The sequence below is a fragment of the Adelges cooleyi genome, unplaced genomic scaffold (assembly GCF_023614345.1).
Source record: "Adelges cooleyi isolate 19-005CV unplaced genomic scaffold, UGA_ACOO_1.1 ACOO_flye_CR_arks_rails_tigmint_CR_PRNA_30, whole genome shotgun sequence".
In the NCBI taxonomy this organism is placed as follows: domain Eukaryota; kingdom Metazoa; phylum Arthropoda; class Insecta; order Hemiptera; family Adelgidae; genus Adelges; species Adelges cooleyi.
The window spans coordinates 6,546,498-6,560,274 of record NW_026095971.1 but is presented as its reverse complement, the minus strand read 5'-3'; the positions used below and the strand labels follow the sequence as shown (position 1 = coordinate 6,560,274).

The 13,777-nt window shown below is 27.9% G+C and overlaps 2 protein-coding genes across 3 annotated transcripts in view; both read left to right on the top strand.

Annotated features, from left to right (window-relative positions):
- The window catches only part of LOC126837878 (CCR4-NOT transcription complex subunit 6-like), a 40,092-nt gene extending 33,557 nt beyond the window's left edge, over positions 1 to 6,535 (top strand). The window contains exons 9-13 of one of the 2 annotated variants that reach the window (XM_050571836.1): positions 163 to 314; positions 5,323 to 5,541; positions 5,605 to 5,779; positions 5,857 to 5,996; positions 6,053 to 6,535. In XM_050571836.1, the coding sequence (XP_050427793.1) occupies positions 163 to 314; positions 5,323 to 5,541; positions 5,605 to 5,779; positions 5,857 to 5,996; positions 6,053 to 6,135 (769 nt within the window). In that variant the 3' untranslated portion in view covers positions 6,136 to 6,535. The remainder of the gene's footprint in view (positions 1 to 162; positions 315 to 5,322; positions 5,542 to 5,604; positions 5,780 to 5,856; positions 5,997 to 6,052) is intronic. The other variant, XM_050571834.1, reaches the window with a different exon arrangement.
- LOC126837879 (protein YIPF5-like) lies at positions 2,569 to 3,500 on the top strand. Its single transcript, XM_050571837.1, has one exon. The coding sequence runs from the start codon at positions 2,668 to 2,670 to the stop codon at positions 3,358 to 3,360; it is 693 nt and encodes a 230-aa protein (XP_050427794.1). The 5' UTR covers positions 2,569 to 2,667; the 3' UTR covers positions 3,361 to 3,500.
- Positions 6,536 to 13,777: the final 7,242 nt, after the last annotated feature.

Here is a 13,777-nt window from a genome sequence, read left to right as displayed (position 1 = left end):
CACGCTAGAGATGACTTAGAGCCCTCAAAATAGTCCCGTCGCATGTCCCTTATGTAACGCTTGTAGTAAAATGTTTGTACAAAATTGAATCATCGTTAGGCTTTTTTTTAATTTAACTTATTTATCATAATATGAATGTAATTTTTTTTTGTTGTTGTGTAGATTCACATTGATCAAAGAACATCTGATCGAATTTAATCAGCTAGCCATGGCAAATTCTAGCGGATCTGACGACATGTTGAACCGAGTAATGCCCAGGGACAACATCGGCTTGGCCGCACTGTTAAAGACCAACGAGACCGCCTGGGAAAACTGTAAGTACTAACTATCGCCTTTATATTTTTTTTTATACTCGACCCTTTCTATTAAATGCATTAAATGTTATTTATGTTATTAAATTCATAACAAAAAATATACTACCGAGAAAACCACAATAAATACGGAAGCTCTAGCTTGTTGTCACTCAAATAATACATTAATTTTGGTATGTCAGTGTTTTATAACCATGAAAACACCCGATTGTCTCATTCAGTCGGATGATAACGACGAGTACCTACAATATGTTTAGAAATATTAGTTTGTACTTGTGTGTTAACTAGGATATATTTTATCGAAGATAATCAAATCACTTTGCCGTAGGTACATATAGGTTTAGGAGAGACGCTGTAAGACGTAAGTGAAAGTCAACATTAGGCCCTCAGGTCGTCATTAGCAAATGAATGGACCAACAGCTCTCTGTGTGGCTATCAAATAGTATAGAATCGATATATTATATTATAATATATATATTTATATGCTGTTTTATACATTTCGAGCAGTTAGATTTTTTTTCTCATCAGAAAATATAATTCGATAACTACTTTTTCACGATGTACAAAAATTATCATAAGGTGTTATTTTATGTATACTTTTGGGCGTTAATCATCTTGAAGTTTTATGTATACATTGTAATGGCCGAAGTTCTGTTTTCCATATCGTGTTTTTTTAAAATATACATAAATAGGTCAGTCCCGCGGTCTATTGTTAAAAATCAATTACACAAAGATCGAGTACGTGGCAATAAGAAAACAATTAAATTTATTTTGTGGTTTCTTATTATTTTAACATCTATTATGAATTATTTATGTATTCAGCGGACACGGATAATTGTTTACTTTAGTTACTGCAAAAAAACAGTTAAAGACATTGGATAATCTTAAGTTTTTAATTCGAGCAAAGCAATTAACGCTCACCTAGTTGGCTGACAGAGATTGTAAATAACTAAAAAAAACTGTGATTGCGGAATTGGTGCGAAGAGAATAGGTATATAATAGTTTATAATTTGTTTCGCCGTCGTATTTTTTAAAAGTAATATGGTTTAATTAAATTTGGTAATTGAACTAAACAATAGATACACTTTTTATGATAATTTGAACATTTCTATGAATAAAAATTATAAATGTAAAATCATATTTGAAAATGTTTTATTTAAATTTTAATATTTTACACAAAATAGTAGTTATAACTAAAATACCACTCTAAAGACTATTTCAATATAACGACGTAATATATGTTGTATTTGTATATTCCTAAAACATTTAACCATAGAATATTAAAATAATTTGTATTATATAGCATAAACACTTCTTGTCCAAAAATACTTTTTGGGAAAATGATGGGAAATTAAGGGCCCAGACGTAAAAACTACGAAGTCGCAAGTTATTGGCAATATCTAGATTTCGTTTTTGTCAATTTATTTTTGGTTTATTTGTATTAGATTTAGGATTTAATTTGTGACGTAAAATTGATTTTTGTATTATTTTTGCAAAAATGTTGGATTTTGTATTTGTCATATTAAAAAAAAAAAAATTAGATTTTAATAATTTAAAATGGCAATGGGTAAACTACAATGTGAGAATATTTTATTTCCTGTGTTATTTTAAACTACAAAGAGGTTTAATAATTTATATTATGGGTCTCTAAAATAATAGAATTAACGTGACCAAATTTCGATTTAGAAAAGAAGGGTTCAAAAAATTTTTTTAATTTTAATCATTACAGTAAAAATTTTACCTTTTGATTGAGCTAAAGGAGTGGAGGTGATGGAACGGAGCGTGGCGAAATAACATGTAACAGATAGCTCATCTGTTACAGTGATAAGATTTCTATCTAATTATTTTTGTAGTATTTATCGGTTGACAAAATGTTGTATGGTTTATTTTATTTTTAAATTGTTGTTGATTCAAAAAAACGTATTTATTGTTTATACTTTATACAAAAATATTGAGGTGAACGCATTTATTTTCATGCTGCAATAATGCTTTATCATGACACGTTCATCATTTTTTTTGTACACATCGACGTGTCTTCGTTTGCTTAATCGAAAAAAAATCTAGAAATAGCTCTTATGCATATATTTTTGTTTAATATTAGATTAATAAAAAAATTAAAATGTAACTTGGTATTAGATTTATTCTATGTATTATTATTTTGAATGTACGGAAACAAGGGAAAAAATTATATGTCAAAGTGACTGCACTGTGTTCTTATCACGGCATTGTTAAAATCGAATCGGTTATCGTGTCCGACGTTCTGTTATCATCATTTGGAGGTTTTCTTGTTGTCGTTGTGTGACATGTCACGGACCAAAGTTTCTCGTTGCAATCATTAAAGTTTTCTAATAGAAGTATGAGCCAAAATCAATTTTATACGGATAGTTCGTTCTTTGTGTCCGACGATAATCTTAACTTTCATTCGAGCGCTTACTCTAACTACGACCAGAACTTTGACAGCTATTCGCAACCAGCTCAGTTGAATCCATCATCTCCTTGGCAGCAGCCTGCTACAAATTTTACTGGTGAAGAAGATGAACCACCTCTCCTTGAAGAGCTCGGAATCGATGTCAACAAAATATTCACACGACTGTTACATTCTCTCGATCCTACTGGCCGATGTGGTGTAATTTTAGGCGATTACGACGTCATTGGACCGATAGCTTTATATTTAACATACACATCTCTCTTACTGTTAGCTGGCGGTAAACTAATGTTTAGCTATGTTTATGGCTTAGCAGTTTTAACGTCAGTGTGCATGTATGCACTTCTCTGGGCTATGACGGATTCATCAGAAGTCACATTGACGTCAACTTTCTCAGTGTTGGGTTATTCTTTTACGCCTGTTGTGCTAGTTGCATTGCTGGCCGTTTTTGTTAATCTCAAGAATGTGTTTGGTGCATTAATTGTTTTTGTTGCCGTCTTATGGAGTAGTTCAAATGCAGCCAAAGTTTTTGTCGCTATGTTTGGAAATGCTGACCAGAAATACTTAATGGCTTATCCGTGTGCGATAATTTGTGGGCTTTATACATTGTTTATATTATACTAAATCATACATTTATATATTTATATATTTGATGTATTCATATTTACTACCTATTATAGTTATAATAATAAAATGTTTAATTTTTGTATACATAATGTTTTGTCTTTAAATTTCTCTTAATAATACCAAATTTTTATTCAGTATATTGTTATTGTGACAATGAATGTTATTATAATTATTCATGTTTTATTATTTTAAAGTTCTAATATTTTAAATGAGACGTGTGGAATTTACTATACCTACTGAAAAAAAAATATATATTTATATTGAATGATGAGACATATAATAGTATTGTTTTCAATGATAAGCCTAATAGGTAATAAGTTTTAGTTAAGAATAAGTTTTTATAAAAAATCAAAAAGTTAATGAATAACACGGAAATTGTGTATATAATGAATAATGTAAGACTATAGTTTGTGAACTATTTTTAAATTAATGGTGTAATAAAAAATATTATTTGCAAAATGTTTAAATGTTACTTCTTAGTTGAAAAGTAGTTACTAATACCTAGACTATATGATTTTCAATAGATAAATATAATTCGATAGGAACTGATAAAAAAAAAATATTCTTGTATTTTTAAATTCATAGGTTTCAGGTAACTAAAACCAAAATATACAGTTATTTGTAAAAAGTATGTAGATTAAAGTATGATATCTTATTTACACAGCTACCTATAGATAGTTATAAAATTTTAACGTTTCAATATTTATATGTATTATAAAAAAAAATTATTAATCTACCAAGTAGCACTAGAAATTTGTTGGCCCAGTTAGATAATGTTAGATTGTTCTGACATCTCCTTAAGATGTCAGGGGGGGGGGTAAAGTTAATTCGCGCAAAAAACGGCAAATTTTTGTGAATTTTTTTTGACGACACAGTTAAAATCTATTTATTAAAACTAATGGTACATTAAAATATAACATTCGAAGAATATTGTGTAATATTTTCATGTAGAAATATTACAAAATACGGCAATGGCAGCAATTATTCGGAAGCGTCTCGGAAAAAAGTAGAATTGCAGTGTCCCTCATAACTCGATGCTGGATCATCCGAAATTAAAAAAACCAAGTTCTTTCGTTAGATAATTGCTTTCCCCAGGTAACGCCGGGAGAGTTTTTTGAAATTTCAATTTTTCACTTTTTGGGAACACTGAGGGGGAAAAAATTGACTAATATGTTATTGTAAAATAAAAAATATTAACAAATTTGAAAAAAAATCTCCAGCGTTACCTTGAAAGTTATGTACAGAAATAGTGTTCAAAATTTCAAAAGGATCGGTGTAGTAGTTTTGAAGTTATGAGGTTCACCGACTTTGAAAACGTGAGTTGTGGGAAAAACGCTTTAAAGTTAACGATATTGCGCTCAAGCTGGGCAGCTATAAAATTCCGACAACTCATAACGTCGTCAATTTTGTTCTGATCGACTTGAAATTTTGACACAATATTCTTGAGATATTATGCATTCAGTTAACAAAAAAAAAAAAAATTTTAATACCTTAACCCCCCCCCCCTGTTAATTTAACTAATTACCAAAACGTATTAGTTCAAATGTATATGCTATACATGAAAGAAAAGTTGTGCACATTATTTCATTAGTATATTTTACTGGTTTACAGGTTTTCCGTTTGGCATTACATTATAAATAGTAGAGTGATTTCACAATTAGTATTACAATTGGGTATGACGTTATATTATAAGTGTATAAAATGTGTTTTATTTTAATTTTTAGTTGCTTTATACATTTTAAAAGTTATTGAAAGTAACAATTTATTAACAGAAGTCTACATAATTTAGTATAGGACAATTGATTTATTAAACCATGTTATGTAATATTTATACAAAAACAATAACTATTTTATTAATCAAATTGTTACACAATTAGAATTTTCCAAAATTTATACAAATATTTTTTTTTATTATAACATTTGTTACTTAAGTTTAATTTAAACTTTTTCTTAAATTAGCATTGACACCAGATGTTCAATACCCAATACTTGTCTGCACTGCACATATTCATTGGGATCCAGAATTTTGTGATGTTAAGCTAATTCAAATTATGATGTTAGCTAATGAATTAAACACTATTTTGGAAGAAGCCAATCGCAACTACCGCAGTATGAGCCATCATCAACCACCCATTCAGTTGTTGTTGTGTGGTGATTTTAATTCTTTGCCAGATTCTGGTAAATACAAACGTCGATAACACCTTTCTATGAAAATTTTTAAATTTTATTATGTTTTTATAGGAGTTATAGAATTTTTATCAGCGGGCAAAGTTTCATCTGACCACCAAGACTTCAAAGATCTGCAATATAAAACATTATTACAAAAAATTTCTTCTTGTGAAAGGCCAAATGAGTTTACGCATTCGTTTAAATTATCTTCTGCATATGAAAATATTATGCCGTTTACTAATTACACGTGTGTAACAAATTAACACATAAACAAACTTTTTATTTTTTAGATAATATATAATTTTTATTGTATTATAAATTTAGGTTCAATTTTAAAGGAATCATAGATTACATATTTTATACTCGACACACTATGACACCACTTGGATTGCTTGGCCCTCTAGCTCCGGAATGGTTTAAAGAAAACAAAGTCCTTGGTTGCCCTCATCCACATGTACCATCAGGTAATATTTTTCGTAAATACATTTTTTAAATATATTGACAAACCTTTGGCTTTTAGATCATTTCCCATTATTAGTGGAATTTGAGTTGTCACCAAACGCACACCAGACAAGTTCAAATGGATTAGGCGGTCGAAGGTAGCCACGGGGCTGACATAACAACATTAAACAAAAACATTAATTACCAACACTCAACAATAGAATATGTTTAAGTACAAACATTCATATATGTATGTACACATCATTTGAAAGTAATTTGTATTTTTCATTTCTGTGTCTTTCTTTTTTCGCAGTTAATTATTGGTTTAACACAAATATTATTATCTACTAAAAAACAACCATGACCTTTTTTTTCTTGTTTCTTTTTATTATATTTTTTTATGAACAAAATGTTAAAAAAAACTTAATAAGGAGGATTATTGAAAAAATTATACATTTTAATGTGAATTTTAAATTTTAATACTATGGAATTTTTCGTGTAAGTTTATTTTATGTATATAAAATACATTTTTTCCTAATTTATTTACTTTTTTTTCTATTATACAGCATCAGAAACAAATCAATTCTGACTTTTTTTTACTTATTTTATATTTAACTATTTAAATAAAATTTTTACTATAAAGTAATAATTTAATTTTTATTAATTATTTATAATAATTTTATTTTGATAAATATTAAATTTTTTCAAAAGTATTTTGGAAAGATAAATCACCACATAATTTGTTTTAAAGTATATAATATTTTATACACTATCGCAAAATTCTTATTGTAAAAGTATCATATTAGTTGTCAGCATTGGTTGACTTATTACCATACATACATAAAGATATTTTTTTTACAAAGTCAGTTATACTACAAGCACATAAGTTTTTCAAAATTATTACTACACAATTGTTTTTTAAACATCGAAATAGTTAAATAGTGTGCACTTCTTATAGTTGACAAGAGAAATGTTTAATTAATTTGTAATATTATTTACCATTATTATTTCACATTTATCTAATTGTCAGTATTAAAACCATACTTTTTCAGTTTTATGTTAATCTCTGGTAATTATGTATTTTTTAAATGTACCTTTTATTAACGATATTTCCAGTAAACTGATAAATCCTTTACATAAATATGAGTATACTTTTATTGTTATTTTTTTGTGTATGTATTTATATTAGGAAATATTTATCATTTTGAATGTCCACTCATATAAACAGTAGTGTTTCTGTCATTTGATTTTTGTTTTGTATTATTTTAATAAAAGTGTACAATATACTATATATCTTAATAATTTGCTTTTCGAAATAAGATACATTTTTATTAGCCATTATTAGTAAATATAATAGTTTCCAAAACACATTTTTTTGTGTTAATTTTATCCTATATACATAATGTTTAAACAATTTCCTAATGAAAAGTATTTTTGTTAAAAGTACCTGTCGTGATGACGTATGTACCTGTGTCAAATTTATTTAATAACAATAATTTTAGTATTAGGAACTTAACTGTACATTTATTTGTAAAAACGCACAAGTTATATTGGTAACCATTATGCATAAATTTTTATTCGTATGTATAATCAGTTTTACAGTTTCAATTGTATATTTACTGAAAAAAAAAATAATATGAAACTTACTTTTTTAGTCTTAATAAAATACATTTTTAACATTTCTCTTGTATTTGTGATTAACATAATATGTTGTAATGAAAAAGTGAATATTTTACAATTAGGCAGCTTATAGAATTTTTGAAAAATTGTATTGTGCTATTTATCATTACGCAATAATTAAATTTAAGGAAACTACTTATATTTGATTGATTTAAATTGGTAACTGATTATATATTTTATTTATATGACTGTTCATTTTTTTAGAGTACTTTTTGAAGGCATAGTACATATAAGTGCATATAAGTCAATTGTATGAATGTTTTTACTCTGATACAAAACCGTTTATACACTTCTAAAATTTAATATATTAGCATATTTTTTTTCAACTTTATAAATAATAGAAATAAAATACACTACTGAAAATAAATTCTTCAAAAATTGGTTTTGAAAAGTATATAAGAACGTGACGAAAGATAATTTCTTGCCAACAAAATGTATGGATTTGTTTTATACGACTAAGAATGTGAAATTTTTTTAGGAAATTAACTATTCATTTCTATAATGTTTTTACATATTATTAACTTCATATAATTTAATACGTCATAAAAGATGTCAAAAAGAAACGTAACATCAATTGTGTTATTTTTGTAGGGAAAATTATTGCCTAACGTTTGATTTTAGTCTTATACCTAATGAATTGCCTTTTACTCAATTTTCTATATTGTGTATGATGATGAGTGTTAAAGTTTTATGGCTGGAACAAGGATATTTAAAACGGATTAGTTTCTTTTTTCAAATTAGATGAACTGTAATGTTTGTATTTTATTGTCATTCCACTTGTGCCGCAGATAGCATAACACGTTTTTACTCTAGATCTAGATTACAATGTACATGATTTGCATTTATTATAATATACTTAAAGACGGATATATGTGATTCCTTAGTTTTTAAATAATAATAATACTATGTTTCTTTTAGTAAGTAAATTATGATATGTTAACAATTTCAGGGTGACTGTAATTGTTTATTCTTGTGTTCATGTTTGTGTGACAATGTTCATTGCCCTTACTCCTTATTCTTATATTTAATTATTATTTGTCAAAAACATATTTTAATGCAACAATTTAAAAATCAATCATTTAAATGTTAATTAAATAATAATTGTCATCATTATCTCGTGTACCATGTACATTATTTTATAACTGCATTATTATTTGTATTAATTGTTTTACTTGATATCATGATATTATAAGAATATTAAGTGTTTTATTTCAAGTTAATTTGTATTATGTAATAATTTTATTATTCTATATAGATGTGTATAGTCGTCAATTAACCATTATTATTAAATTTTTTTTTTTTTTTTGTGAACACTGAACATATATTTAGTCATATTTGAATTGTTGATGTATCATAATATAAATATTGTATATTAATATTAATATCATAATATTGTATTTTACAGAACTATTGTTAGTCTTGCGCTGCATATAGTTTCTAGTACAACTTGTGGTCAAATAATATTTATCGTATTTTAAGGTTTGAGCTAAGATCAATAATTAATATAATTATTGTATTTATTATAATAATTATTTTTAATTAATAATGTTGTTCCTTAATTTGTTATGGAATGGCATTTGTAATGAATAATGTTATTTCTAATAATAAATTATATTGTGATTTTGATTACTCATAGAGTTTATATTTTATAATCTTAATGTCTTCCTTAGCTAGGTATGTTACCTAGACCTTACCTGCTTAAATACCACCAGAAGATACCTAAAGTAATGGCAATAAAGCCTAACAAGTGGATACCATAGGGTCACTGCGACTATGTAGAAGATTTCGGGTATTTTCAAAAATTGAGCATACAGATTTTCTATACTCTATCAAGGTTATAGACTAATAAACTATAAATGAATAACATTTCTTTAACAACTGATAATTTTTCCTTCTTATTTTTATTAGGCTGGTATTACACTAAGAGAAGATGAAAAATCTCTTTCCAATGATATTAATCATAAGAAGAAAAAATGATATATGCGATAATGATATAGTATTATCATAAATTAACTTTAACAGTTTGTATTGTACAGTAACAACAACGATCTTTTTTATTAAATTTATTTTAATTATTTATATTTAGTAAGCGTAAAACCTAACACTATATAATTACATTTTACTTCCGATTTTTATTTTAAAAACCTATATTATCATTGTTTATGCGAACTAGTGTCATTGTGCTTTTGTCGACAATTATAATTTCAATTCAACATTCTAATGTTTTCTATTTAGTACAATCATAATAATGCATTCATAATAATGTGTCTGCCTGCGATCTTTTTAGTTTTTACTGAAATACAAAAAATACAAGAAATCAAGAAAATTATATTTTCCAATAACTATAATAAGTAAATAATTATTGTAATATGAAATACCTCACAAGACAAGTAATTGGTCGTTAGTTATTTAATAATAATAAATTATCGAAACTACAGTAAATCTTGAATAGTATAATTTTTACCGACAGCGGAAGAAAGGAGGTAATGTGTTTAGATGCAGTTTTACTTTGTGTATGTTGGTTTGTTCTCGTTTACCCCTTTAACTACCGAACCGATTTTGATGACATAAACTATAAATTCCCAGCAGTGTTGTTAGCGAGGTTTAATTATTGTTAAATTAAGTACATGTAGTTCCACAAATGCAAAAAAACTGTAATCTTATAGGATCATTACCAGCAACTTAAAAGAACATGAATTGTCAATCCCGGCCGTGTGAAAATCTACTTTGCATGTAACTTTTTGCAATTTTTCGATTGGTTTTCACCTGAATGATTTAACTAAAATTTCAGAATTTTTGGTTCATGTGGTAAAAAGTTATAGGCTCTTAAATATATCACTTTTTAGTAAAACGTCAAACTTTAAGGTTACCTACACATAAAAAAAATAAAAAATTGTTGATAAAAAGTTATGAATCAAACGAATATAGTATGATAAGTCAGATTAAAAAAAAAAGTTTTGAAATTTTGACCTTAAATCAGTAAAAAAATTGAATGAAATTCATGAAATGTTGAATTTGTTTTTCAGTTTTTAAGTACTTAAATATCTGAAGAAAAAAAATGTTCAAGTATATTATGAAAAAGAACACGTAAATTAAAAGTGTTTAATGAAAGTTCCATTACGATATCATAATTAGTCATTAAGTAACGTGATCGTGATTCGTGAACTTAAGGTGTTTTCACAACAAATTTCAGGAATATTTCATCGCCTAAGTCCATAAAAATTAAAAAAAAATTTTTCTTCTCTTTTTTGATTTTATGGAACTATTCGTATAGGATATGTAAGTTTGAGGCATTTTAAAAATCCACTCGCATACACATTAGGTGATTTGGCATCGAATGACCCATGTTTGTTTTAAACCATTTATTTTTTATTTTTAGACATTTATACAGATGGGTTTTTTTTAGTTAATTCAAATTTTTATTTATTAATGATATCCTGTAAGCTTTATGATTCGTAAAATATTATGAATAGTATAATAATTGCTAACGAACGGTTATTGTGAGTATGATGAAATACCACGACCAACAGATGAGATCAATTTTGCCAATCAAGGACATTGAGTACAAAACCACAAAGGTCTTTTGAAACCTAATGAAGAGTGAATTTCTGTCAAATCCTAATTGCTTGTACGTTTAGTTTTGAATTCTGTTTAAACAAAGAATACCTAATAATAATTGGCTAAAAACAATTATTTTATACGCCGTCGAATTTAAAATCGTAATTATACTGTAGAATTAATCTTGAGTTTTAACTAACTTACCATAGATTAATTAAAAGCTAATACTTTTACAATAAGGTATTAACTAGTTTTAGTGAGAGTATAAAATAAAATCGTACACATAAATTATATATAAAAAATTGGAAACAACATAATATTATTTATTATATATTTTTATTTTTTACTGTGCATAGTAGGTATATAATTTTTTTACGGCTTACGTGCCTACTTAAATTAATTTCATTATATTTGTTGTATGATAGAACTTCTATCTATTTAAATGGTCTTAGATTAGCACATTAATACTAGTAGAGGAATTGCCGACTGCTAAGGATTGATGTTAGGTCGTCACGTGTCATCGTTCCCTGAATATACTAGTGTTGTCTGACTCTCTTACTAAAATTATATTATTATACAATGATTGCGTGGGTAAAAATATTTTCCCAAAAATAACGACTATAACAGATATAATTTGTTTTTAAAATATTTCTTTTAGTTTTTTTATTTCAGACCTCGTTACAAGTTTATAAATAATAATGATGTTAATTAACATTTTTATCGTCAATAAAATTAAATCAATTAACTAATAAATGGCCTCACGAGGAGATCAGTTTTTAAATTAGACTGTAAAATTTGCTGGAACAATACTGAAATTAAAATGTATTGGAGAGTCATAGAGATTTTGATAGTGACCACATTCTCTCATTTACAATTATTCAAGCAAAACTAAACCAAGTTTTGAAAAGCTAAACTAAGTGTAAATTGAGAACATATTGTCAGCTTGACGGTGACAAAAACCAATCATTTTAAATTCTTTCCTTTTGGAAAATCACGAAGTTCTTAAACGAATATCAAACAACGTATTTCGTTTGCAAACGCATAGGATTTGAAGGGTGAAATATATTTTTTATAATAAGCAATACTTCTTTAGTCACGATTTTCGTTAAATAAATGTAAAACGGCTATGTAATAATTGATCTACACTATTAACTGTAATCGGAGTCGACTTTTTATTAAAAACGGTATCGTACAAATAGGTGGGAAATCCGAGAACAACGTAGGTTAAAATGTATTCAGTACTTAAAGCCATTCAACATCGGTAATGACAACGATTTATTTGAGCCTTAAATGATTTTAGTAATTTGTTTAGTTTACTTGTTAGAAAAGATTAATTTCTAATACCTAGTTACAATTTACACAGTATTATTTTTAATATTCATTTTCATACAGTTTAGAGGTTTATTTGGGACATTTTTTTTTTGGACGTGGGGACAATACGATTAATCTTATTTTTGATTACCACAAACTTTTCCATCACTCGTCAGCCTCTAAAACCATGTGTCGAATAATGCAAATTTGCAACCAGGCCTCCCCTTGTCCTAGTTCGTGGCATGGTTCACATTTTGGGAAAATTGAGGTATATTTATGTATAATAATATTTTAGTTACAACTCTGACTTTATCTTATATTTTACTGTCAAAATTATATTAAAATTTAAATGTATGCAATAACGTGACAATATGACCTACTAAAACCACAAACATGGGTGTTTTAAAAATTAAAGATATACGTATCGACATAGTATAGTATATTATTATTTTATATTATGTATAATTAGCTATATCGTGTACGGCGATGAGTGATGACATTGTTCTGTAAAGTATGTTAAACTATTTTAGTCGACCGTCTTTTGTGGTAAATACATTTGTTTACTTGGCGACTGGCGTTCGGCGGTAATTTGGAAATTCCACGAACTTCAGGGCTCTATCGAGTCCAGAGTCCATCATGCATACATTTTTAAAACCAATACCCGTACGACATGGTCAAACTTTCGCCATGGACTTGCGGGGATGCCCAATACGGTCGTAACTGTGTGACGGTATATATATATCTATAGCGTTGTCAACGTTTTGAGGGAAGACTGACGGCACTATGCAAAAGGGCGAACTGACGGGTACGAGGAGGGTACGCGGCCTCCGCACCGTTATTAAGTGCGAAAGTTTAGGTTAGCGTGGCAACCGCCACTGCGGTGCTGAATAATAATCTGAGGAGACGTCTTCGCCGTACTTAGGTACCTGTATATGCTAGCGTTATCCATTGTTGCCGAGTAATATAGTATAATATGACAAGCGAGAAGCACTCGCACATACACACAGCGCAGACGACAGGACGTGGCTTCCGCGCGCGCGAGTGTGTGTGCTCGTGTCTAATTGTAAGTATAATATTATACCTACCTACCACGGGGATGTACAACGACCGACAGGAGCGACGGAACCTATCCACTATGATACACCGTCTACCTATAATAATTTTCCTGTATATTATACTCATCCGCCGCCGCATCTATTCGTCACAACCGCTTCGCCCACGCGATTCGGACCAATTAATTACCTTTCCTTACCCG

What these genes read in the sequence shown, in the direction of transcription:
- LOC126837879 (XM_050571837.1), top strand. Translation starts at nt 2,668, where the DNA reads ATGAGCCAAAATCAATTTTATACGGATAGTTCGTTCTTTGTGTCCGAC.